The sequence below is a fragment of the Microcaecilia unicolor genome, chromosome 3, assembly GCF_901765095.1.
Source record: "Microcaecilia unicolor chromosome 3, aMicUni1.1, whole genome shotgun sequence".
NCBI classification, from domain to species: Eukaryota; Metazoa; Chordata; class Amphibia; order Gymnophiona; family Siphonopidae; genus Microcaecilia; species Microcaecilia unicolor.
Window position 1 is genome coordinate 733,557 of NC_044033.1, and position 23,412 is coordinate 756,968.

Here is a 23,412-nt window from a genome sequence, read left to right on the forward strand (position 1 = left end):
TTGGTGTAAGGGGCCTGGGCTACCAGGGCCTGAAGCTCACTGACTACGAGCTGAAGTAACTGCCACCAAGAAAATGACCTTCCATTGCAAGTACTTCAGATGGCAGGAATTCAGTGGCTCAAAAGGAGGTTTCATCAGCTGGGTGAGAACGACATTGAGATCCCATGACACTGTAGGAGGCTTGACAGGGGGCTTTGACAAAAGCAAACCTCTCATGAAGCGAACAACTAAAGGCTGTCCTGAGATCGGCTTACCTTCCACACGGTAATGGTATGCACTGATCGCACTAAGGTGAACCCTTACAGAGTTGGTCTTGAGACCAGACTCAGACAAGTGCAGAAGGTATTCAAGCAGGGTCTGTGTAGGACAAGAGTGAGGATCTAGGGACTTGCTGTCACACCAGACGGCAAACCTCCTCCATAGAAAGAAGTAACTCCTCTTAGTGGAATCTTTCCTGGAAACAAGCAAGATGCGAGAGACACCCTCTGACAGACCCAAAGAGGCAAAGTCTACGCTCTCAACATCCAGGCCGTGAGAGCCAGGGACCGGAGGTTGGGATGCAGAAGTGCCCCTTCGTCCTGTGTGATGAGGGTCGGAAAACACTCCAATCTCCACGGTTCTACGGAGGACAACTCCAGAAGAAGAGGGAACCAGATCTGACGCGGCCAAAAAGGAGCAATCAGAATCATGGTGCCTCGGTCTTGCTTGAGTTTCAACAAAGTCTTCCCCACCAGAGGTATGGGAGGATAAGCATACAGCAGACCCTCCCCCCAGTCCAGGAGGAAGGCATCCGATGCCAGTCTGCCGTGGGCCTGAAGCCTGGAACAGAACTAAGGGACTTTGTGGTTGGCTCGAGATGCGAAAAGATCTACCAAGGGGGTGCCCCACACCTGAAAGATCTGACGCACTACTCTGGAATTGAGCTACCACTCGTGAGGTTGCATAATCCTGCTCAACCTGTCGGCCAGACTGTTGTTTACGCCTGCCAGATATGTGGCTTGGAGCACCATGCCGTGACGGCGAGCCCAGAGCCACATGCTGACGGCTTCCTGACACAGGGGGCGAGATCCGGTGCCCCCCAGCTTGTTGATGTAATACATGGCAACCTGGTTGTCTGTCTGAATTTGGATAATTTGGTGGGACAGCTGATCTCTGAAAGCCTTCAGAGCGTTCCAGACCGCTCGTAACTCCAGAAGATTGATCTGCAGATCGCGTTCCTGGAGGGACCAGCTTCCTTGGGTGTGAAGCCCATCGACATGAGCTCCCCACCCCAGGAGAGACGCATCCGTGGTCAGCACTTTTTGTGGCTGAGGAATTTGGAAAGGACGTCCCAGAGTCAAATTGGACCAAATCGTCCACCAATACAGGGATTTGAGAAAACTCGTGGACAGGTGGATCACGTCTTCTAGATCCTCAGTAGCCTGAAACCACTGGGAAGCTAGGGTCCATTGGGCAGATCTCATGTGAAGGCGGGCCATGGGAGTCACATGAACTGTGGAGGCCATGTGGCCCAGCAATCTCAACATCTGCAGAGCTGTGATCTGCTGGGACGCTCGCACCCGCGAGACGAGGGACAACAAGTTGTTGGCTCTCGTCTCTGGGAGATAGGCGCGAGCCGTCCGATAATCCAGCAGAGCTCCTATGAATTCGAGGTTCTGCACTGGGAGAAGGTGGGACTTTGGATAATTTATCACAAACCCCAGTAGCTCCAGGAGGCGAATAGTCATCTGCATGGACTGTAGAGCTCCTGCCTCGGATGTGTTCTTCACCAGCCATACACGAGATATGGAAACACGTGTACCCCCAGCCTGCGAAGTGCCGCTGCTACTACAGCCAAGCACTTCGTGAACACTCTGGGTGCAGAGGCGAGCCCAAAGGGTAGTACACAGTACTGGAAGTGACGTGTGCCCAGCTGAAATCGCAGATACTGTCTGTGAGCTGGCAGTATCGGGATATGCGTGTAGGCGTCCTTCAAGTCCAGAGAGCATAGCCAATCGTTTTCCTGAATCATGGGGAGAAGGGTGCCCAGGGAAAGCATCCTGAACTTTTCTTTGACCAGATATTTGTTCAGGACCCTTAGGTCTAGGATGGGACGCATCCCCCCTGTTTTCTTTTCCACAAGGAAGTACCTGGAATAGAATCCCAGCCCTTCTTGCCCGGATGGCACGGGCTCGACATCATTGGCGCTGAGAAGGGCGGAGAGTTCCTCTGCAAGTACCTGCTTGTGCTGGAAGCTGTAAGACTAAGCTCCCGGTGGACAATTTGGAGGTTTTGATGCCAAATTGAGGGTGTATCCATGCCGGACTATTTGGAGAACCCACTGATCGGAGGTTATGAGAGGCCACCTTTGGTGAAAAGCTTTAAACCTCCCTCCGACCGGCAGGTCGCCCGGCACTGACACTTGGATGTCGGCTATGCTCTGCTGGAGCCAGTCAAAAGCTCATCCCTTGCTTTTGCTGGGGAGCCGAGGGGCCTTGCTGAGGCGCACGCTGCTGAGAGCGAGCGCGCTGGGGCTTAGCCTGGGCCGCAGGCTGTCGAGAAGGAGGATTGTACCTACGCTTACCAGAAGAGTAGGGAACAGTCCTCCTTCCCCCCAAAAATCGTCTACCTGTAGAGGTAGAAGCTGAAGGCTGCCGGCGGGAGAACTTGTCGAAAGCGGTATCCCGCTGGTGGAGCTGCTCTACCACCTGCTCGACTTTTTCTCCAAAAACGTTATCCGCACAGCAAGGCGAGTCCGCAATCCGCTGCTGGAGTCTATTCTCTAGGTCGGAGGCACGCAGCCATGAGAGTCTGCGCATCACCACACCTTGAGCAGCGGCCCTGGACGCAACATCAAAGGTGTCATACACCCCTCTGGCCAGGAATTTTCTGCACGCCTTCAGCTGCCTGACCACCTCCTGAAAAGGCTTGGCTTGCTCAGGGGGGAGCTTATCCACCAAGCCCGCCAACTGCCGCACATTATTCCGCATGTGTATGCTCGTGTAGAGCTGGTAAGACTGAATTTTGGCCATGAGCATTGAGGAATGGTAGGCCTTCCTCCCAAAGGAGTCCAAGGTTCTAGAGTCCTTGCCTGGGGGCGCTGAAGCATGCTCCCTAGAACTCAGCCTTCTTTAGGGCCAAATCCACAATTCCAGAGGCGTGAGGCAACTGAGTGCGCATCAGCTCTGGGTCCCCATGGATCCGGTACTGGGACTCGATCTTCTTGGGAATGTGAGGGTTAGTTAATGGCTTGGTCCAGTTCGCCAGCAATGTCTTTTTGAGGACATGATGCATGGGTACTGTGGACGCTTCCTTAGGTGAAGAAGGATAGCCCTGGGCTCGTCCTCCACAACCACTGGGAAGGGGATGGCCGTAGACATCTCTCAGACAAAGGAAGCGAAAGACAGACTCTCGGGAGGAGAAAGCTGCCTCTCAGGAGAGGGAGTGGGATCAGAGGGAAGACCATCAGACTCCTCGTCAGAGAAATATCTGATGTCCTCCTCTTCCTCCCACGAGGCCTCACCGTCGGTATCAGACACAAGTTCACGAACCTGTGTCTGAAGCCGTGCCCGGCTCGACTCCGTGGAACCACGGCCACAGTGGGAGCGTCGAGAGGTAGACTCCCTTGCCCGCACGGCGAAGCTCCCTCCGCCGACGTCGTCGGGGAGCCTTCCTGGGAGGCGACCGCAGTCGGTACCGCAAGCGGTACCGGAGGGGAAGGGCGCAACAGCTCTCCCAGAATCTCTGGGAGAACGGCCCGGAGACTCTCGTGCAGAGCGGCTGTGGAGAAAGACGTGGAAGCCGATGTAGGTGTCGATGTCAGAGTCTGTTCCGGGCGTGGAGGCTGTTCCGGGTTGTCCAGAGTGGAGCGCATCGACACCTCCTGAACAGAGGGTGAGCGGTCCTCTCGGTGCCGATGCCTGCTGGGTGCCGACTCCCTCGGCGACCCAGAGCTCTCGGTGCAGACACGGGAAGGGGACCGGTGTCAATGCTTCTTCGACTTCTTGGGACGAAGCACGTCACCGGAGCTTCCCGGCACCGACGAGGACGACGTAGAATCCAGCCGTTGCTTCCTCGGGGCCGAGGCCGAAGAAGGTCGGTCTCGGGGGGGCTGTACTGCAGGAGCCCTCAGGGTAGGGGGAGACCCACCCGAAGGCTCACCGCCACCAGCAGGGGAATGGACAGCCCTCACCTGCACTCCAGACGAAGCACCACCGTCTGACGACATCAGCAGACGAGGTCCCGGTACCACCGACGCCGACGCAGCCTTCCGATGTCTCAGCCCCGATGCAGAGGGTCGATGCCTCGATGCACTCGATGCAATCGCGGCCGAGGACGAAGGTCTGGATGCTGGCGACGTCAATGCACTCGATACCCCCGGTGCCGATGCCGACGAAGAGCCCGAGAACAAAACGTTCCACTGGGCCAATCTCGCTACCTGAGTCCGCTTTTGTAAAAAGGAGCACAGACTACAGGGCCTGCGGGCAGTGCCCAGCCCCCAGACACTGAAGACACGACGCGTGCCTTTCAGTGAGCGAGATTACCCGGGCGCACTGGGTGCACTTCTTGAAGCCGCTGGGAGACTTCGATGACATGGGCGGAAAAATCTCGCTGGCGAAATCGAAACTCGTAATTGCGGTAGGCACCAAAAAACGAGGGGAAGAAAAAATCGACCCGAGGCCTGAAAAGGGCCTACCCCGAAACGAAAGAAAACTTACCGGGGAAAAAACTGGAAGTAGCGGAAAAAAGGAAAAAAAGACCGAAAAGGTCCTCTTCCAAATCCTGTTTTTTTTTTTTAGTAGCGAAACCAAAAAGGAGACGCGCGAGGTCAACTTAAGGGGCGCGAATGGCGAAACACGACCGTACCGAGCGCGGACAAAAGAAGACTGGCCGGCACGAGCCGGTTTCGGGCGGGAAGACGGCCACGCATGCGCGGTGCGCATCGGCGCGCGAGGGCTAGCAAAGGCTTTGCTAGTGAAGATTCCGGATTGGAGGGGCTGCCGTGGCCGTGGACGTCACCCATCAGTGAGAACAAGCAGCCTGCTTGTCCTCGGAGAAAAACTTTTACAAATTAAAAAAAAAAATCTTTGTAAACCTGGAACATGTAATGGGGCAATTTGACAAACTGAAGACTAGCAAATTGCCTGGATCAGATGGTACACATCCCAGACCAGATATAGAATTGAAAAATGAACTTGTAGAGCTATTGTTAGTAATACGTAATTTATCTTCAAAATCCAGCATGGTACTAGAAGCTTGGAAAGTAGCCAACAAAACGCCAATTTTTCAAATGGGTTCTAGAAATGACCCCCGAAATTATACACCCGTAAAAATGACATCAGTGCCAGGCAAAATGGTAGAGACTATTATAAAGCACAAAAGTATAAATTATTATTGTTAACCAAATTTACTTTGTGGCTACTACAGTCTTTCCCCTTTGTCTACCTAAAATTTTATTCATCCATATGTCTTCTTGAAATGGTACTAATTTTTCTATCACTTTATTTCAATTTAATGTAAGCCACACTGACCTCATGCCTGCACAGGATAATATGGGATATAAATGCCAATCAATGAATAAATAAATAATTTCAGAGCAAATAAGAATGGATGAATGAGACAAAGCCAACATGGATTTAGTCAAGGAAAATCTTCCCTCACCAATCTACTAAATTTCTTTGAAGGAGTAAATAAACATGTGGATAAAGGTGAGCTGGTTGATATTGTGCATCTGTCAAACACCTTTTGAAAATCCAAAGTACCTCATGAGGAAATTAGACAGTTATGGGATAAGAAGTAATGTCCTATTATGGATTTAGAACTGGTTAAAAGATAGAAAACAGACAGCAAGGTTAAATGGTCAGTATTCTAAATGAAGAAGAGTAGATAGTGGGATTCCCCAGGGGTCTGTGCTGGGACCACTGCTTTTTAATATTTATAAATGATCTGTGGATAAAGATGAGGGTAGGGTTAAATGGTCGCTCTTTTCAGTGGAAGAGGGTGAATAGTGGATTGCCACAGGCATCTGTACTGCAACAGGTGCAATTTAAAATATTTATAAATGATCTAGAAATCACAACAAGTGAGGTGATTAAATTTGCAGATAACACAAAACTATTCAAAGTTGTTAAAACACATGTGGACTGTGAAAAATTGCACAAAAACCTTGGGGAACTAGAAGACTGGGCATCTAAATGGCAGATGAAATTAAATGTGGACAAATGCAAAGTGATGCACATTGGGAAGACTAAACCAAATCATAGTTAGCTGATGCTACAGTCCACACCTTGGGAGTCAGCACTCGAGAAAAAGATCTAGGTATCATTGTAGACAATACCATGAAATCTTCTGACCAGTTGCGGTGGCAACCAAAAAGCAAACAGGATGCTAGGAATTATTAGAAAAGGGATGGTAAATAACAAGAATACTATAATGCCTCTGTATTGCTCACTGGTGTGTCTAACCTTGAGTATTGTGTTCAATCCTGGTCAAAATATCTAAAAAAAAAAAAAAGATACAGCAGAATTAGAAAAGGTTCAAAGAAGAGCAACTAAAATAATATAAGTACATAAATATTGCCATACTGGGAAAGACCAAAGGTCCATCGAGCCCAGCATCCTGTTTCCAACAGTGGCCAATCCAGGTCACAAATACCTGGCAAGATCCCAAAAAAGTACAAAACATTTTATACTGCTTATCCCAGAAATAGTGGATTTTCCCCAAGTCCATTTAATAATGGTCTATGGACTTTTCCTTTAGGAAGCCGTCCAAACCTTTTTAAAACTCCGCTAAGCTAACCACCTTTACCACATTCTCTGCCAATGAATTCCAGAGTTTAATTATACATTGAGTGAAGAAAAGCTTTCTCCGATTCGTTTTAAATTTACTACATTGTAGCTTCATTGCATGCCCCCTAGTCCTAGTATTTTTGGAAAGCGTGAACAGACGCTTCACATCTACCCGTTCAACTCCACTCATTATTTTATAGACCTCTATCATATCTCCCCTCAGCTGCCTTTTCTCCAAGCTGAAGAGCCCTAGCCGCTTTAGCCTTTCCTCATAGGGAAGTCGTCCCATCCCCTTTATCATTTTCATCGCCCTTCTCTGAACCTTTTCTAATTCCACTATATCTTTTTTGAGATGCGGCGACCAGAATTGAACACAATATTCGAGGTGCGGTCGCACCATGGAGCAATTCAAAGGCATTATAACATCCTCATTTTTGTTTTCAATTCCTTTCCTAATAATACCTAACATTCTATTTGCTTTCTTAGCCGCAGCAGCACACTGAGCAGAAGGTTTCAACATATCATCAACGACGACACCTAGATCCCTTTCTTGGTCTGTGACTCCTAATGTGGAACCTTGCATGACATAGCTATAAATAAAGGGAACTCATCCCATATGAGGAAAGGCTAAAGAGGTTAGGGTTCTAAAAGGTACAAAGACTAGGGAATACTCAATAAAGTTACATGGAAATACTTTTAAAACACTCGACGAATAGTTAAGCTCTGGAACTTTTTGCCAGAGGATGTGGTGACAGCAGTTAGCGTATCTGAGTTTAAAAAAAGGTTTGGACAAATTTCTGGAGGAAAAGTCCATAGTCTGTAATTGAGATGGACATGGGGAAGCCACTGCTTGCCCTGGGATTATTAGCATGGAATGTTGCTACTCCTTGGGTTTCTGCCAGGTACTTGTGAACTGGATTGGACACAGTTGGAAACAGGATACTGGGCTGGATGGAGCACTGGTATAACCCAGTATGGCTATTCTTATGTTCTTATGCTTCAAGGTCTGGCCAAAAGCATCACCAGACATATTTTACTGCCATGCCTCATCTGTGATGTGTCACCTCCTTTTTAGCCCAGTCATACTGGAAACAAGTGCAGTGAAAGAGGAAAGTGTCATTATATCAGACCCTCTGATCGAGGTTCAATACAAACCAGCACCATAGCAGTCCAGGAGGCAGCTGGAAAGAGGCTGCACCAAAGGCTCTTTTTCTTTTAAATTCCTCTTCCAAAAACGTTGATCAGCAGATACTCAGATTATGTACCTGTAGCCTCCTCCCAAGAATAGGGAGTACAGTACGTACTGCAGTTACAAAACCCCAGGAGAACTGGATGGGGGTGGGGAAAGGGACCTGACATCAGGTTAAGCACCTCATGGACTCTGTGGTCTGTTCCCACGAGAACAGAGAATCAGTCCTGAAGGTCTGCTGCCTGTAGCATCCCTATGCTCCACTAAGAATCTGAGCCTGCAATCTTCCTGGCCTATTCGTAGTTGCTGCACCAGGTCACATGTCTGCATCATTTGCTAGAGCCAGGAAAATACTGAGGAGCTGAAGGCAGCACCAGTCCCCTATAAAGAGGTGTGAAGTCAGCTGTGAGCTGTTTTACTTTGGCTCCATCTGCTGGCAGAGATGTATAACACACTAGTCTGGCATGGCCTGTCATGTACGTTAAATAACAGAAAACCACAGTTACTATGGGAATGATTAAACACAGGTAATGTGCAAGAGAATAAGAGATTAAGATTTAAAAGGGAATGAAACTGGCAGTGAAGAAGGGTACAGATAAGAGTTCCCGAGGAGGGGTATAAGAAAACAGCACAGAAGAGATACTGAGTGGCCACAGAATGAATACACATGGAGGTCGTAAGAGGAGTTTGGACTGAATACGGAAATGGAATGGGAGCCAATGAATTGACTTTAAGACAGGGGTTAGTAGGTCTAATAATAAGAAAAGGCCCAGTTCCCAAAAACATTTATAAACTATAACATGTATAAATGTAATAGAGTACAGGAAAACACTATTTTTTTTTCGTCATAAGAGGAGAGTAGAAAAGCATAAAATTTCTGCGCCACTGAACAGAAAGCAAAGGGCTGGGAATCTCATGCATCTACTCATACCTGTGTGACCCGCTGGGATGAACTAGCAGCTGGCAGAGGGCAGAAGTGACTCTGAGGTCTTCTCCAATTCCATCATACACACGCCCAAGCAGGTCAATATTTTTCAAGAGCAGAATGCACGGACGATACAGGCGAGCCTGTGAGAAAGTCGACTGTAGCTTTGCCTCTGTAGCACCAGTGGTTTGTCTGCACAAGTTTACACAGTCAACCTAAACAAAATAGGGCAATGAAACAGCTGAGATGAAAGAAAATTTGAGAAAATTACAAATTTCTTACACCCCCCTTCGCCACTGCAGAAAGCAACTAGGTCTCCAACAGGTCACTCACTACCCATCTCCTCAACCTATTCTTGCCTCTTTGGCTACTTCGGTCCAGTCCTCTTCTCTGTTTCCTACAAGCCCACAAGATCTATCTATGCTCCTGGCCTGTACTGACCTGTAGCCACAGAAGTTAACACAATAGGAAGAACGGTGAAGGGAGAGATTACCTAATTACAGAAATCTCCCATTTCCCAAAGTTGGCAAATGTTGAATTTTGAACTTTAGCAGCACATTTTAATATGCAAAACTGCTAACTTTTGATTTAAATATTTACTTTATTTCCTATACTTCTTCCCCTACAACCTTACCTAAAGTGGGTTGCAACAAATAAGACAAGTTGTGTATAGCAATAAAGAAAATGTGATGGATAAAACACACAAAATAACACTGTTGCTAACATCAGTAGCCTTAACAACAGTAAAAACTACAGCGTCACTGTCACCCTTCTGCACATAAAACACAATGGCACCTAGGAACATGCATGTGCTTGAAACATTTCCCAGGCTGTCTCGTGCCATTTAAAGCCAAACCAAAGGGAAGATTTAGCTGAAGATGTCCAAGAAGAGCTAGCTTCGGCATTTTCCCTAGCAGCGCAACGAGTTCCACTAAAATTTCACCATAGACACATCAGGGACACTATTCAGGAACCAGATTTTGTAAAATTGCTAGCCCAGTGGAAAGAAGATATTCCGTTGGATCTTACAGTAGCCCAGTTTAAAGCTCATGTTTTGACTATGAAGAAACACACCATTATGATGTCACATTGGGAGACTCAATATAAAGTGGCACTTAGACTCTACATCCCCCCTAGGAGGGCTTTCCATATGGGGTCTCTCCGTGGGGGGAGTGCCCTAAATGCAAGGAATCTGGAGCCACCTTGGGGCATATGCTCTGGACATGCAGGGGCACAGCCATATATTGGAAACAGCTCACACAATATGTCTCTTATATCTGGAGGGCCAGGTGGAAACATGACCCGGGATTGTTGCTGGGACACCCAGTGTTTGTCCGTCCAGTACCAAAAGGATTTACAGCTTTTATAAACAGGGCTACTGTGGTCGCCAAACAGGTGATCCTGTCTGAATGGGTGACAGGCCATTATCCGTCTTACTCTCAGTGGCGGACACATATGATTTCGTTGATGCAGATGGAGAGGATGGGAGTGAAGGACTTTAACTCCAGGACGGGATTGCAGTTCCTGAATATATGGAGCCCATTGCTAAACACACTGACCCCGATTGCCAGAAGCAGATTGTTGAACTTCTAGTCTTAAGTTCCGATTAAATGGGGTGGAATGGGGTGGGGGGGGCAGGGGAGGGATATTAATAGGGAGAAGGTTGGGGGGATTGTTGGGGAGGGAGGGAAGGTTATAATAAAACTCTTTTGTTCTTGTAGATACTAGTAATATTACAGTACCTGTAAAAAACAAGAATTCACTTTTGTGACTGCAAATGATAACGCTGTGTAGTGGTACATGTACAGGTTATTTGATTTCGAATAAAAATGATAAACCATAAAGCCAAACCAAAAAATAAAATCTAAAAATCCATTTTTCTTCTTGTTTCATCAGTAGGGCAGTGAACACTTACTGAACAACAGTGGCCACCACTAACAGGGCTCAAGAAATGGACACTATGTTCTCTCACATCCCTTTTGCCATATCACAAAAGTACCTCGACCTCTCTTCTTCCCAACTTCCTCATTTTCCCTGTTGATCCTTTTCAGAGACGCAAACAAAATGGGCAATGTGATAATAATGGATGACTTCAATTATCCAAATATAGACTGGGTAAATTTAACATCGGGACACTCTAGAGAGGTACAATTCCTTGATGAAATCAAGGACAGCTTTATGGAGCAGCTGGTGCAAGAGCCGAGAGAAGGAAAAATTCTAGACTTGGTCCTTAGTGGAGCGCATGATCTGGTGAGGTACGCAGTGGTGTTCCGAGGGGCGCTGACACCTGGGGCGGATCGCCGATGCGCCCTGGCCCCCCCGTGCAGCGCGACCCCACCCCAGCGAGGGGACACCCCCCTCCCTGGTGCATGCCGCTGGGGGGGTGCCGCGCTCCAGTCAGCGTCATTCGTTTCCATGCTCCCTCTGCCCCAGAACAGGTTACTTCCTGTTCCGGGGCAGAGGGAGCATGGAAACAAACGATGCTGACCGGCGTGCACCCGGGGTGGACTGCCCCCCCCCCCCTTGGTACGCCACTGGAGGGACGTTATGGTACTGGGGCCGCTTGATAACAGTGATCGTAATATGATTTATTTTATTTATTTTTGTTACATTTGTACCCCGCGCTTTCCCACTCATGGCAGGCTCAATGCGGCTTACATGGGGCAATGGAGGGTTAAGTGACTTGCTCAGAGTCACAAGGAGCTGCCTGTGCCTGAAGAGGGAATCGAACTCAGTTCCTCAGGACCAAAGTCCACCACCCTAACCACTAGGCCACTCCTCCACTCTTGCTACTATTTGAGATTCTACATGGAATGTTGCTATTCCACTAGCAACATTCCATGTAGAAGTCGGCCCTTGCAGATCACCAATGTGGCCGCGCAGGCTTCTGCTTCTGTGAGTCTGACGTCCTGCACGTATATGTGCAGGACGTCAGACTCACAGAAACAGAAGCCTGCGCAGCCTTCTACATGGAATGTTGCTAGTGGAGTAGCAACATTCCATGTAGAATCTCCAATAGTAGCAACATTCCATGTAGAATCTCCAATAGAAGCAACATTCCGTGTAGAATGTCCAATAGTATCTATTTTATTTTTGTTACATTTGTACCCTGCGCTTTCCCACTCATGGCAGGCTCAATGCGGCTTACATGGGGCAATGGAGGGTTAAGTGACTTGCCCAGAGTCACAAGGAGCTGCCTGTGCCTGAAGTGGGAATCCAACTCAGTTCCTCAGAACCAAAGTCCACCACCCTAACCACTAGGCCACTCCTAGTGGTTAATATCAACCTTGAAGTAACTATACACAGGAAGTCATGAGTGGGAAAGCACGGGGTACAAATGTAACAAAACAAAAAAAAAAAACGTTCGCGTTTAACTTTAAAAAAGGAGACTATAATAAAATGAGAAGAACGGTTAAAAAAAAAATAAAAAAATAAAAAAAACTTAGGGGGGCAACTGAGAGAGTAAAAACTGTATAACAGGCGTGGACGCTGTTCAAAAATACCATCCTGGAGGCCCAGGCCATACACATTCCGCAAATTAGAAAAGAAAGACGGAACTCCAAGAGACAGCCGGCCTGGTTGAAAAGTGAGGTGAAGGAAGCTATTAGGGCTAAAAGAAACGCCTTCAGAAAATTGAAGAAGGAACCGTCTGAAAATAACAAGAAGCAGCATAAGGAGTGTCAAAGCAAATGCAAGGCGCAGATAAAGAAGGCCAAGAGGGATTACGAAAAAAAGATAGCATTAGAGGCAAAAAAACATAGCAAAATTTTTTTCGGTACATTAAAGGAAGCCAGCAAAAGAATCAGTTGGGCCGCTGGATGACAGAGGGGTTAAAGGGGCGATCAAGGAAGATAAAGACGTAGCGGAGAGATTGAATGAATTTTTTGCTTCGGTCTTCACCGAAAAAGATTTGGGTGGGATACCGGTGTCAGAAATGGTATTTCAAGCGGACAAGTCGGTGTCCCCACCGTACATGCATGGATGCCTTCCTGCCCAATGCTTGAGCAAGGGACCAGCAGCTAAAGCTTACTAAAGCTAAGAAGACAATTTCTTGGGGAGGTGGGAGGGATGTGAAACTATATGTCCTCAGAGAACACCTGCTACAGGAAAGAACATAAGAATAGCCATACTGGGTCTGATCAATGGTGCCATCTAGGGCAGGAAATGCGGTGGTGCTGGAGACCAACGCTGGAAAACGTACTTCAGCTGGTGGGGGTTAGGGACCCCCGCCAGCCAAGGCATGTGTGGCGGTGGCAGCGGTGCTTCAGCTGGCGGGGGTTGGGGACCCCCCGCCAGCTAAGGTATGTGTAGCAGCAGCAGGTGGGTGGAGGGCAGTGATGGGGGGGGGGCAGGGAGGGGGAACAAAATGTGCCAGCTCACTTTTGGCTCTGGCCCCCTCCCACCTCAAAGTCTGACTACACCCCTGTGCCAAGGTATTTGTGACCTGGATTGGCCCTGATCCCTCTCTACCAGAAGTCCACTCCTGACTCTTCAAAGTACTCTTCTTGGGTAGTATGTGAAAGAGTGTGTCAACTACAGCATTAGCTATGTGTAGAACAGCAATGAGGCAGATGAGTCTCTGAGGCAGGAGAAAGCTCCTCTACCAATGTCGACATGTGGGTTGGTCTGGTTTGTGGTGCCCCAGATGGTAGATGCTGATCCGGTGTGTCTCCCCGATGTGTCAACGGGCTGGGTAGAGGATGGCCTGAGAGCTATTTGACCATAGCCTAGATTTCTTCCTGTAGTGTCTGTGTTGGCTGATAAAGTGATGCCTGAAGTATAGCCTGGAGGTATAGTATGTGCAGGCATAGGAGATCTTGAGGACCACAGAGGATCTAGCTGAGAAATAAGTTGTAGAGAGGGAGAGCGGTCACTACGCATGGATATGCTGGAGGAAAGGAGAAACAGGGGTGACATGATACAGACATTCAAATATTTGAAAGGTATTAATCCGCATATGAATCTTTTCCGGAGATGGGAAGGTGGTAGAACTAGAGGACATGAATTGAGGTTGAAGTGGGGCAGACTCAGGAGTAATGTCAGGAAGTATTTTTTCACAGAGAGGGTGGTGGATACGTGGAATGACCTCCCGCGGGAGGTGGTGGAGATGAAAACGGTAATGGAATTCAAACATGCGTGGGATAAACACAAATGAATCCTGTTTATAAGGAATGGATCTATGGAATCTTAGAAGACATTGGGTGGCGACGCCGGTATTTGGAGAATAAAAACGATGCAGGGCGGACTTCTACAGTCTGTGCACTGAGAAAGGCAGGGACAAATCAAACTCGGATATACATATAAAGTATTACATACCATGTAAAATGAGTATCTTGTTGGGCAGACTGAATGGACCGTTCAAGTTATCTGCCACCATTTACTGTGTTACTATGATGTCAATGCAGGGGAGATGTTAGCAGAGTGCCTGGAGGGAAAATAATGACGATGTTTCTTAAGTTTTTTTCACGCTGGAAGTCCTTCGAAGAATGCAGCACCAAAGAGGACGACATAGCATCCTTATGCGATCTTGGCGTCAAGTCCAACATTGGACATTCTTGGTGCTGCATCTGTGCACTCGAGGTCAATGCCGAATCCGATGTAGATTCCGCATCTAAGTTGAATCTCCTGGCACGCTCGATGCCGAACCAAGAAGATTTTCTCTGTGCGCTTTAAGTGTCCTCATTTGCATGCACAGATAGAGGCCACACTGGTGCTCCAGATCCAAGCACTGAACACATCAGTTATGGAGGTCTATGCCTGAAGTGGTTCAATTGCATCGAAAGCACTTCTTAAAGCCACTCGGCACCTTCGTTGACATGGAGGGAAAAACAGCCGAAGTAAGGTCAAAAAGCTCAACAGCCCAGGGTGCTTTATTAGTTTCGTACCTGAAATGGTTGATGCTCCTCGGCCAAAAGAAGGGCTCAGAGGTCTTAAAGGCCAAGAAAAGAAAAATGAAAAATAATTGGAAAAATTAACAAAATTAATAAAGAAAAACAAAAATATGAGAAAAATATCCTGAAAAAAAGGGAAGGCACCAAAAAAAAAGTTTGATGTGCTGAGAAGAGATTAGAAACCCAACCTCTCTGCTCCATGGAATGTGCTAGAATGCTGGTCCCACACTAGAATGTTGGGTGGGAAGGCACCCGTGCATGCACAGTAGGGGCAGTGCCTTAAAGTTTTAAAGTGAAAATGCACTATGGCAGTATCTGCACCGGGCTCCGTGGATGACGTCACCCACATATGAGAATATCATGCCTGACTGTCCTTGGAAAAGCATCTAATACTTCTTAAAAGAAAAGCTCTTTTTTCTTTCCTTTCAGTTTACAATTTGATTGTAAACTGTTTTAATGCATTATGAAGGTCAATATAGAAGATTAACAAATAAACATGTGGTAAGTGGTTGCTTGACCACTTGATGGAATAGGATAAATGTGTTTGTAATGCTGTGAAAAACAAAACAATAAAAAGATTTAACCTAAAACTAGGTGGTCCAAAAAGAACTTGACAAAATAGAAAAAGAGCAGTAGTATGATGTGGAAAACTCAAGCCCTGTGATGTCTCATCTGTCTTCCTCTCTACCAGACACCAGGGTTTTACTTCCACCTTGACCCATCTCTTATCTCTCATCACCTTTCCTATTCCTTACTCCCTCACTCCTCTCTTACCCATCATCCCTTAACGCTCCTTTGCAGTCAACCTAGTTCCCATTTTCAGGTCTTTTCTTTCTTCCCTCCCTTTTTCATATTGCTGTTCTCTTCAACCTCTCAGGTCCTTCTTTGCTTCATTTCTTCTCATACATTCAGATTCTCTTCCTCTTTTACTCCTCAATTCTCTACCAGTTCTTGGATCGTTCTGCTCAAACATACAATGGTTCCTCTTTTTCCAGGCACTGTTTAGAAAGGAACTGCACTAGTATAGAAGCCACAATGTAGATGTCTTCAAGCTCAAGAACCTTTATACACTGTTTTCAGCACTGGGGGAGCAAGCCTGATTATTTAATTCAATTCAAAACTGTATTTGCATGACTTTTATGAGAAGCCGCATTGAGCCTGCCATGAGTGGGAAAGCGCAGGGTACAAATGTAACAACTACTACAACTACTACTATTTAGCATTTCTATAGCGCTACAAGGCATACGCAGCGCTGCACAAACATAGAAGAAAGACAGTCCCTGCTCAAAGAGCTTACAATCTAATAGACAAAAAATAAATAAAGTAAGCAAATCAAATCAATTAATGTGAACGGGAAGGAATAGAGGAGGGTAGGTGGAAGCGAGTGGTTACGAGTCAAAAGCAATGTTAAAGAGGTGGGCTTTCAGTCTAGATTTAAAGGTGGCCAAGGATGGGGCAAGACGTAGGGGCTCAGGAAGTTTATTCCAGGCGTAGGGTGCAGCGAGACAGAAGGCGCGAAGTCTGGAGTTGGCAGTAGTGGAGAAGGGAACAGATAAGAAGGATTTATCCATGGAGCGGAGTGCACGGGAAGGGGTGTAGGGAAGGACGAGTGTGGAGAGATACTGGGGAGCAGCAGAGTGAATACATTTATAGGTTAGTAGAAGAAGTTTGAACAGGATGCGAAAATGGATAGGGAGCCAGTGAAGGGTCTTGAGGAGAGGGGTAGTATGAGTAAAGCGACCCTGGCGGAAGATGAGACGGGCAGCAGAGTTTTGAACCGACTGGAGAGGGGAGAGGTGACTAAGTGGGAGGCCAGCAAGAAGCAGATTGCAGTAGTCTACACGAGAGGTGACAAGGGTGTGGATGAGGGTTTTGGTAGAGTGCTCGGAAAGAAAGGGGCGGATTTTACGGATGTTGTAAAGAAAGAAACGACAGGTCTTGGCGGTCTGCTGGATATGAGCAGAGAAGGAGAGAGAAGAGTCAAAGATGACCCCAAGGTTTCGAGCTGAGGAGACAGGGAGAATGAGAGCGCCATCAACAGAAATAGAAAATGGGGGGAGCGGGGAGATGGGTTTGGGGGGGAAAATGAGAAGCTCGGTTTTGGTCATATTTAATTTCAGGTGGCGTTGAGACATCCAGGCAGCAATGTCAGACAAGCACGCTGAAACTTTGGTTTGGATGCAAGGTGAGATATCAGGGGTAGAAAGGTAGATTTGGGAGTCATCAGCATAGAGATGGTAGGAAAAGCCATGGGATGAGATTAATGAACCAAGGGAAGAAGTGTAGATAGAAAAGAGGAGGGGACCAAGAACAGAACCCTGAGGTACACCGACAGGCAGAGGAATAGAAGTAGAAGAGGATCCACCAGAGTGAACACTAAAGGTGCGGAGGGAGAGGTAGGAAGAGAACCAGGAAAGGACAGAGCCCTGGAATCCAAGTGAGGACAGGGTATCGTGAAGTATGCTGTGATCGACAGTGTCAAAAGCAGCGGAAAGATCAAGAAGAATGAGGATGGAATATTGACCTCTGGATTTAGCCAGTAATAGGTCATTGGAGACTTTAGTAAGCGCAGTTTCGGTTGAGTGGAGAGGGCGAAAACCAGATTGTAGTGGGTCAAGAATAGCATGTGAGGAGAGAAAAATCAAGGCAGCGGCGGTGAACAGCACGCTCAAGTAATTTGGAGAGAAAAGGAAGGAGGGAGATGGGTCGGTAATTAGAGGGACAAGTAGGGTCAAGTGAAGGCTTCTTAAGGAGAGGTGTGACCACAGCATGTTTAAAGGCAGCAGAGACAGTCGCAGTGGAAAGTGAGAGGTTGAGAATGTGATAGATAAAAGGAATAAGAGTAGGAGAGATGGCATTAAGAAGGTGGGTGGGAATGGGATCAGAGGAACAGGTGGTACATTTTGAGGAAGAAAGGAGAAGTATAGTTTCCTCAATAGTAACTTCAGGAAAGGAGGAAAGGGAATGAGGGGAAGGAGAGAGAGGGGAACGGACTAGTGGAGGGAGAGCTGGTGAGGTAGAGAAAGCAAGGTTTATCTTTTGAACCTTGTTGTGAAAGAATTCAGCAAGGGTCTGAGGAGATAATGAAGGGGGAGTTGGGGGAGGGGGCACCTTGAGGAGAGAGTTCAATGTGGTGAAGAGAAGTTGAGGATTAGAGCCAAGAGAGTTGGTCAGTTGGATATAATAATCCTGTTTGGCACGTAAAAGAGCAGATTGGAAGGAGGTCAGCATGAACTTAAAGTGTAAGAAATCAGCAAGGGCCCGAGATTTCCGCCAGAGGCGTTCGGCGGAGCGGGTACAGGAACGTAGGTAGCGGATATTAGAAGTCAGCCAAGGTTGGGGTTTTGTACGCCTTACAGGGCGGGTCATCAAAGGTGTAAGAGTGTCTAAGGCAGAGGATAGAGTATTGTTGTAAGAAGAAACAGCCTCGTTGACAGACGTGGATGGTGCCACAGTAGAGAGGAGGTTTGAAACATGGGAGGATAGAGATGAAGGGTCAATATCATGAAGATTCCTAGATAAATTAGATAGGATAGGACGGGACTGGGAGGGAGGAGATTTAAGTGTGAAAGTTATAAGATGGTGATCAGAGGAGGGATGATCAGAGGCAAGGAAACTAGAAGGTGAACAGTTGGAGGAGAAGATGAGATCAAGACAGTGACCATTTTGATGAGTGGGGGAGGTGGAGCATAGTTGGAGATTAAAGGACGACGTTAAAGCGAGTAACTTGGAAATATAAGAGTTGGAAGGATCATTAGCAGGAATATTAAAGTCACCAAGGATGAGAGAGGGGGAGGAACGATCATGGAAGAAGGCAAGCCAGGCGTCAAAGTCACTGAGAAAGGATGAAAGGGACTTATCAGGGGGACGATAAATGACCGCTATTCGAAGAGGCAGAGGAGAGAAAAGGCGGATAGAGTGGACTTCAAAGGAGGAAAAACAGTGAGATTGAGGTGGAAGAACAGGTTGAAATCTGGAGGAGGGAGAGAGAAGTAGTCCAACACCGCCCCCACGGCCAGCAGGGCGAGGAGTATGTGAAAATAGATAACCGCCATGGCACAGGGCTGCGACTGAAGCAGAGTCATCAGGGCAGAGCCAGGTTTCTGTTATGGCGAGCAGATGGAGGTGACGCGAGATAAAGAGGTCCTGGATATAGGGGAGTTTGTTACAGATAGAGCGGGCATTCCATAGGGCGCAAGAGAAGGGCAGAGAAGAGGAGGGGAGTAGAGGAATAGAGATGAGGTTAGAGAGGTCACGGTGAGATCTGTAGAGTTTGGATAATAGTTGGTGAGGAGGACCAGGATTGGGATTGATGTCACCAGCTGAGAGTAAGAGAAGGAGTAAAAGAGAGCGGAAGAGAGTAGGAGAGGTGTGGCCACGAAGGTGTCGAAGGCGAGAGGTATTTAGGTGGAATGGGGAAGGCAAAATGGAGGGAAGAAAGAGACGGAGATTAAAAGCCAAGAGGGAGGATGAGGATAGGAGAGAAGGTGAGGTGATGAAGTCAATGGATGGGAAGTGAGTTCCTGTAGCGGAGAGAGGTAGGGGGTGAGGGAAAAGATTAGGAAGGGACAGAGCTAGGAAGAGAATGTGAATAGGGGCCATAAATGATTAAGGTACTTTAGCAACTGGAAAAAGATTAGATACAAAGAGAAAAATGCAAGTCCTCCACAGCATCTGGTGGGAGCGCTGGGCACCTAGAGCGGAGGCCCTGAGTGGATCGGGGTGGACCTGGGTGTCACCCCGGAGAAGGCTGTAAGGATATGCAGATGAGCTGCAAGTCCTCCACAGCACCTGAAAGGCAGCCGGTGGTAGAGGTGGGCACCTCTCAGCTGAGGAAAGGCTTACCAGGGGTTAGGCCGAAGCCAGCATTCCTCCCCCTGAGGGTCGCCTGATCCTAGCCAAAAAGCACCTGGAAACTCTGTGCACTTGGAGAGAAGGCCCTGGGAAGATCGGGGTGGAACTGGAGTCACCCCGGATACAGCTGTGAGGAAATGCAGAAGGGCTGCAAGTCCTCCACAGCACCTGGTGGGAGCGCTGGGCACCTAGAGCGGAGGCCCTGAGTGGATCGGGGTGGACCTGGGTGTCACCCCGGAGAAGGCTGTAAGGATATGCAGATGAGCTGCAAGTCCTCCACAGCACCTGAAAGGCAGCCGGTGGTAGAGGTGGGCACCTCTCAGCTGAGGAAAGGCTTACCAGGGGTTAGGCCGAAGCCAGCATTCCTCCCCCTGAGGGTCACCTGATCCAACAAAAAAAATAAAAAATGCAGTACCAGCAAATTTGTACATGCATGAGGGAAAGGGTGTGATGATGAAATGTTTACAGAGATTAGGAAAGCTGGCAAATCAGGTAATGCTATAATAATGGGTGATTTCAATTACCTCAATTGACTAGATAAATATTACATCAAGAAGTGCCGGGGGTGGATCAAGATGGCGGCGCTAACGGTCGTGTGAGTGCTGAGTTCCTGAGTCCAAAGAGAATTGCGGGGCCAACAGAAGCTCTTACTCCGTCTCTTTCTAATCGAGATGGGGAAGAGAAAGGGGAAAACTCAGGCTCTTACCTCCAAGGCCTCGACGTCAACCCCAGTCTTGCGGCAGGCACCTCTTGAGAGCTTCGGAATCAGCACTCTGGGTGCTCAGATTCCTACTTCGGCGGGCTCGACCCCGCAGGGGCCTGAGCGCAGCGCTGACGGAGCAACGTTGAGTCCTCCTGATTTCACCCCTCCTCCACAACCTGGAAGTAGGTTGGCGTTGGCGATGCCACAGCAGCTCAAGTGTGTGTCTCCTGTGGATGGATGGATCTCTCAGCGCTACTATCCCGGTGAACGGAGCAACTATGCAGGGTCAGTTTCAGGCCGCTGCACCTATTCCCCGAGGACTACCTCCTGGAGAGAGTAGAGATTTGATAAGACCAATCCGGGTGACAATGGAAGTATTATGGGACGCAATCCAGCAGGTGAACAAAACGTTACTACAGATGAATGTTTCTATGACTGGCGAAATTAAGGAATTAAAGCAGACTTCCCAAAATTTGTCCATAGAAGTTCAGGAACATAAACAAAAACTTGGGGGTATTGAAGAAGAAGTTAAACAATTGAAGGACTTAACAGTGACTATGATAAAAGATAAAGAAATTCAAGAGAGAAAGATAGAATACTTGGAGAACAACAGAAGGAGGAATAATCTCAGGCTTTTGAGGTTTCCTAAATCTCCCTTAATCTCAGCTACTGATATGCTAAAAAAATACTTTAATGAGATATTGGGGATACCTATGGAGGCTTGTCCTCCTATTACGAGGACTCAATACATTTCAGTAACTGAGAAAGGGGAATATCAACCACAGAACCCTCCTGATTTAAATCTTACTGAGTTTCTGGAAACCTCTCTGGAGATAGTCACAGAGAGAACTACGCTGATTGTATCCTTCGTTCTTGAACTGGATAGAAATAACATTTTAAGACTTTACTTTCGTCATTTAAATGATGTTTTTTTTTTTTTTGGGGGGGGGGGGGGGGGGGGGGTGGGGGGGAATTCAAATTTTTCCAGATTTGGCAAGAAGCACTCAAAAAAGGAGGAAGGAATTTCTATCCTATAAAACCAGAGTGATTAATTTGGGTGCAACTTTTCGGCTAAAGTTTCCATGTAAGTGCTTCATAACGTATGAAGCAAATAATTATATATTCTTTTCCCCTTTAAAATTATTACAATTCATAACATCTAAGGAAACAGTTAGATCACCTGTTGCTTTACCTCCCTAATTTAAGCGCTGTTAAGTTGGCTGTTGATATTCGAGCTGCCCCCTCCGTTAATTATTACTTTTGTTTGTTGATTGAAATATTTCCTAGTATCTTGATCCTATTATTGGGGACAAATTTAAAATTAGTATGCTATACTTTAACCATTTGGTTGTAAGTATTGTTCTTTTCTTTTTTGCCTTTAAAGTCAATTCTGTTATTTCTAAGTCTATGTATATGGATGTATCACTTTATCATTAATAAAAAATAAATTAAAAAAAAAAAAAGAAGTGCCAGGGAGATAAAATTTCTAGAGGTAATAAATGACTGCTTCTTGGAGCAGCTGGTCCAGGACCTGACAAGAGGGGGAGTCATTTTAGATCTGGTCCTTTGCGGCGTACAGGGCATAGTTCAAGAGGTGGCAGCGTTGAATCCCCTGGGGAACAGTGATTTTATTTATTTACTAGCCGTTGAGCCCGTTAAAACAGGCTGGTATTGGGGTTTTCGTAGGTCGACGCTGGCAGGGCAGATCAGCTGAGCTGCCGTCGGCCTTCCTTCACTGCCTGTGTCCCGCCCTCGTGTGACGTAACAACAGCGAGGGCAGGGCACAGGCATGGAAGGAAGGCAGACGGCAGCTCAGCTGATGTGCGTGCTGCGTTCCAGCGAATGGATGTAAGTTCAGTAGCGGAGAGAGGGCCTGGGCCGGGTGGAGGGCTGGCGGCGGCAACACCGGGTAGGGGGAACGGTAGCGGCAACCTCGGTGGCTTTGCGCAGTTTCCCTCTCTGTCCCACCCCCGTCATCACGTATTGACACGGGAGTGGGACAGAGAGGGAAGTCTCTACTGCGCATTTGCGAGTGAGTCGGTCATTCGCCGTTTATATGTTTGATTGCATTTGTACCCCACATTTTCCCACCTATTTGCAGGCTCAATGTGGCTTACATAGTACCGTAATGGCATTCGCCAAGTCGGTTGATAACAGATACAAGGTTATATTGTGGTCTGATGAGGTAGGTGTGTGTCAGGCACCATGAGGGTCGAAGGAAATATAGATTGTTTATTGTCTCGTACGATCATTGGTTATTCAGTGTTGCTGGGTATGGTGATTTACGGTGGATCAGTGGGGTAAGCCTTTTTGAAGAGGTTGGTTTTTAGTAATCATAACACAATCAATTTTGAGTTATCTGGGATGAACCCACAAAGGAAATCTACAGTAGCTGCATTAAATTTTCAAAAGGGCGACTATAACAAAATAAGGAAAATGGTTAAAGAGAAGCTAAAAGGATCAGCTGCAAAGGTTAGGACACTAAATCAGGCACGGTGCTTATTCAAAAATACCATCTTGGAAGCCCAGACCAGATGCATTCCATGTATTTGCAAAGATGGAAAGAGAAAACGTCAGCCAGCATGGTTAAAAGCTGAAGTAAAAGAGGCCATTAGCGCCAAAAGATTGTCCTTCAAAGAATGGAAAAAGGACCCAAATGAAGAAAACAAGAAGCAACATAAGCACTGGCAAGTCAGATGCAAAGCATTAATAAAGACGGCTAAAAGAGAATATGACGAGAAACTTGCCGCAGAGGCTAAAACTCACAGTAACAACTTTTTCAGGTACATCAGAAGCAGAAAGCCTGTGAGGGACTCCGTAGGAACGTTAGATCACGAAGGAGCAAAAGGGGCACTCAGGGAGGACAAGGCCATAGTGGAGAAACTGAATGAATTCTTTGCTTCTGTCTTTACAGAAGATGATGTAACAGACCTGCCTATACAGGAAATGGTTTTCAAGCGTGATGATGCGGAGGAATTAAAAGAAATCTCAGTGAACCTGGAAGATATACTGAGCCAAATTGACAAATTGATCTGCTGTTAGTGGAGTGGAGGAGTGGCCTAGTGGTTAGGGTGGTGGACTTT

General features: G+C 47.2%; 1 protein-coding gene across 1 annotated transcript in view; it reads right to left on the reverse strand.

Moving 5' to 3' along the window:
• PEX6 (peroxisomal biogenesis factor 6) overlaps window positions 1–23,412 on the reverse strand; it is a 314,233-nt gene that overhangs the window by 201,245 nt on the left and 89,576 nt on the right. Inside the window, exon 7 of the mRNA XM_030195683.1 lies at window positions 8,911–9,096. Within this exon, the coding sequence (XP_030051543.1) occupies window positions 8,911–9,096 (186 nt within the window). The remainder of the gene's footprint in view (window positions 1–8,910; window positions 9,097–23,412) is intronic.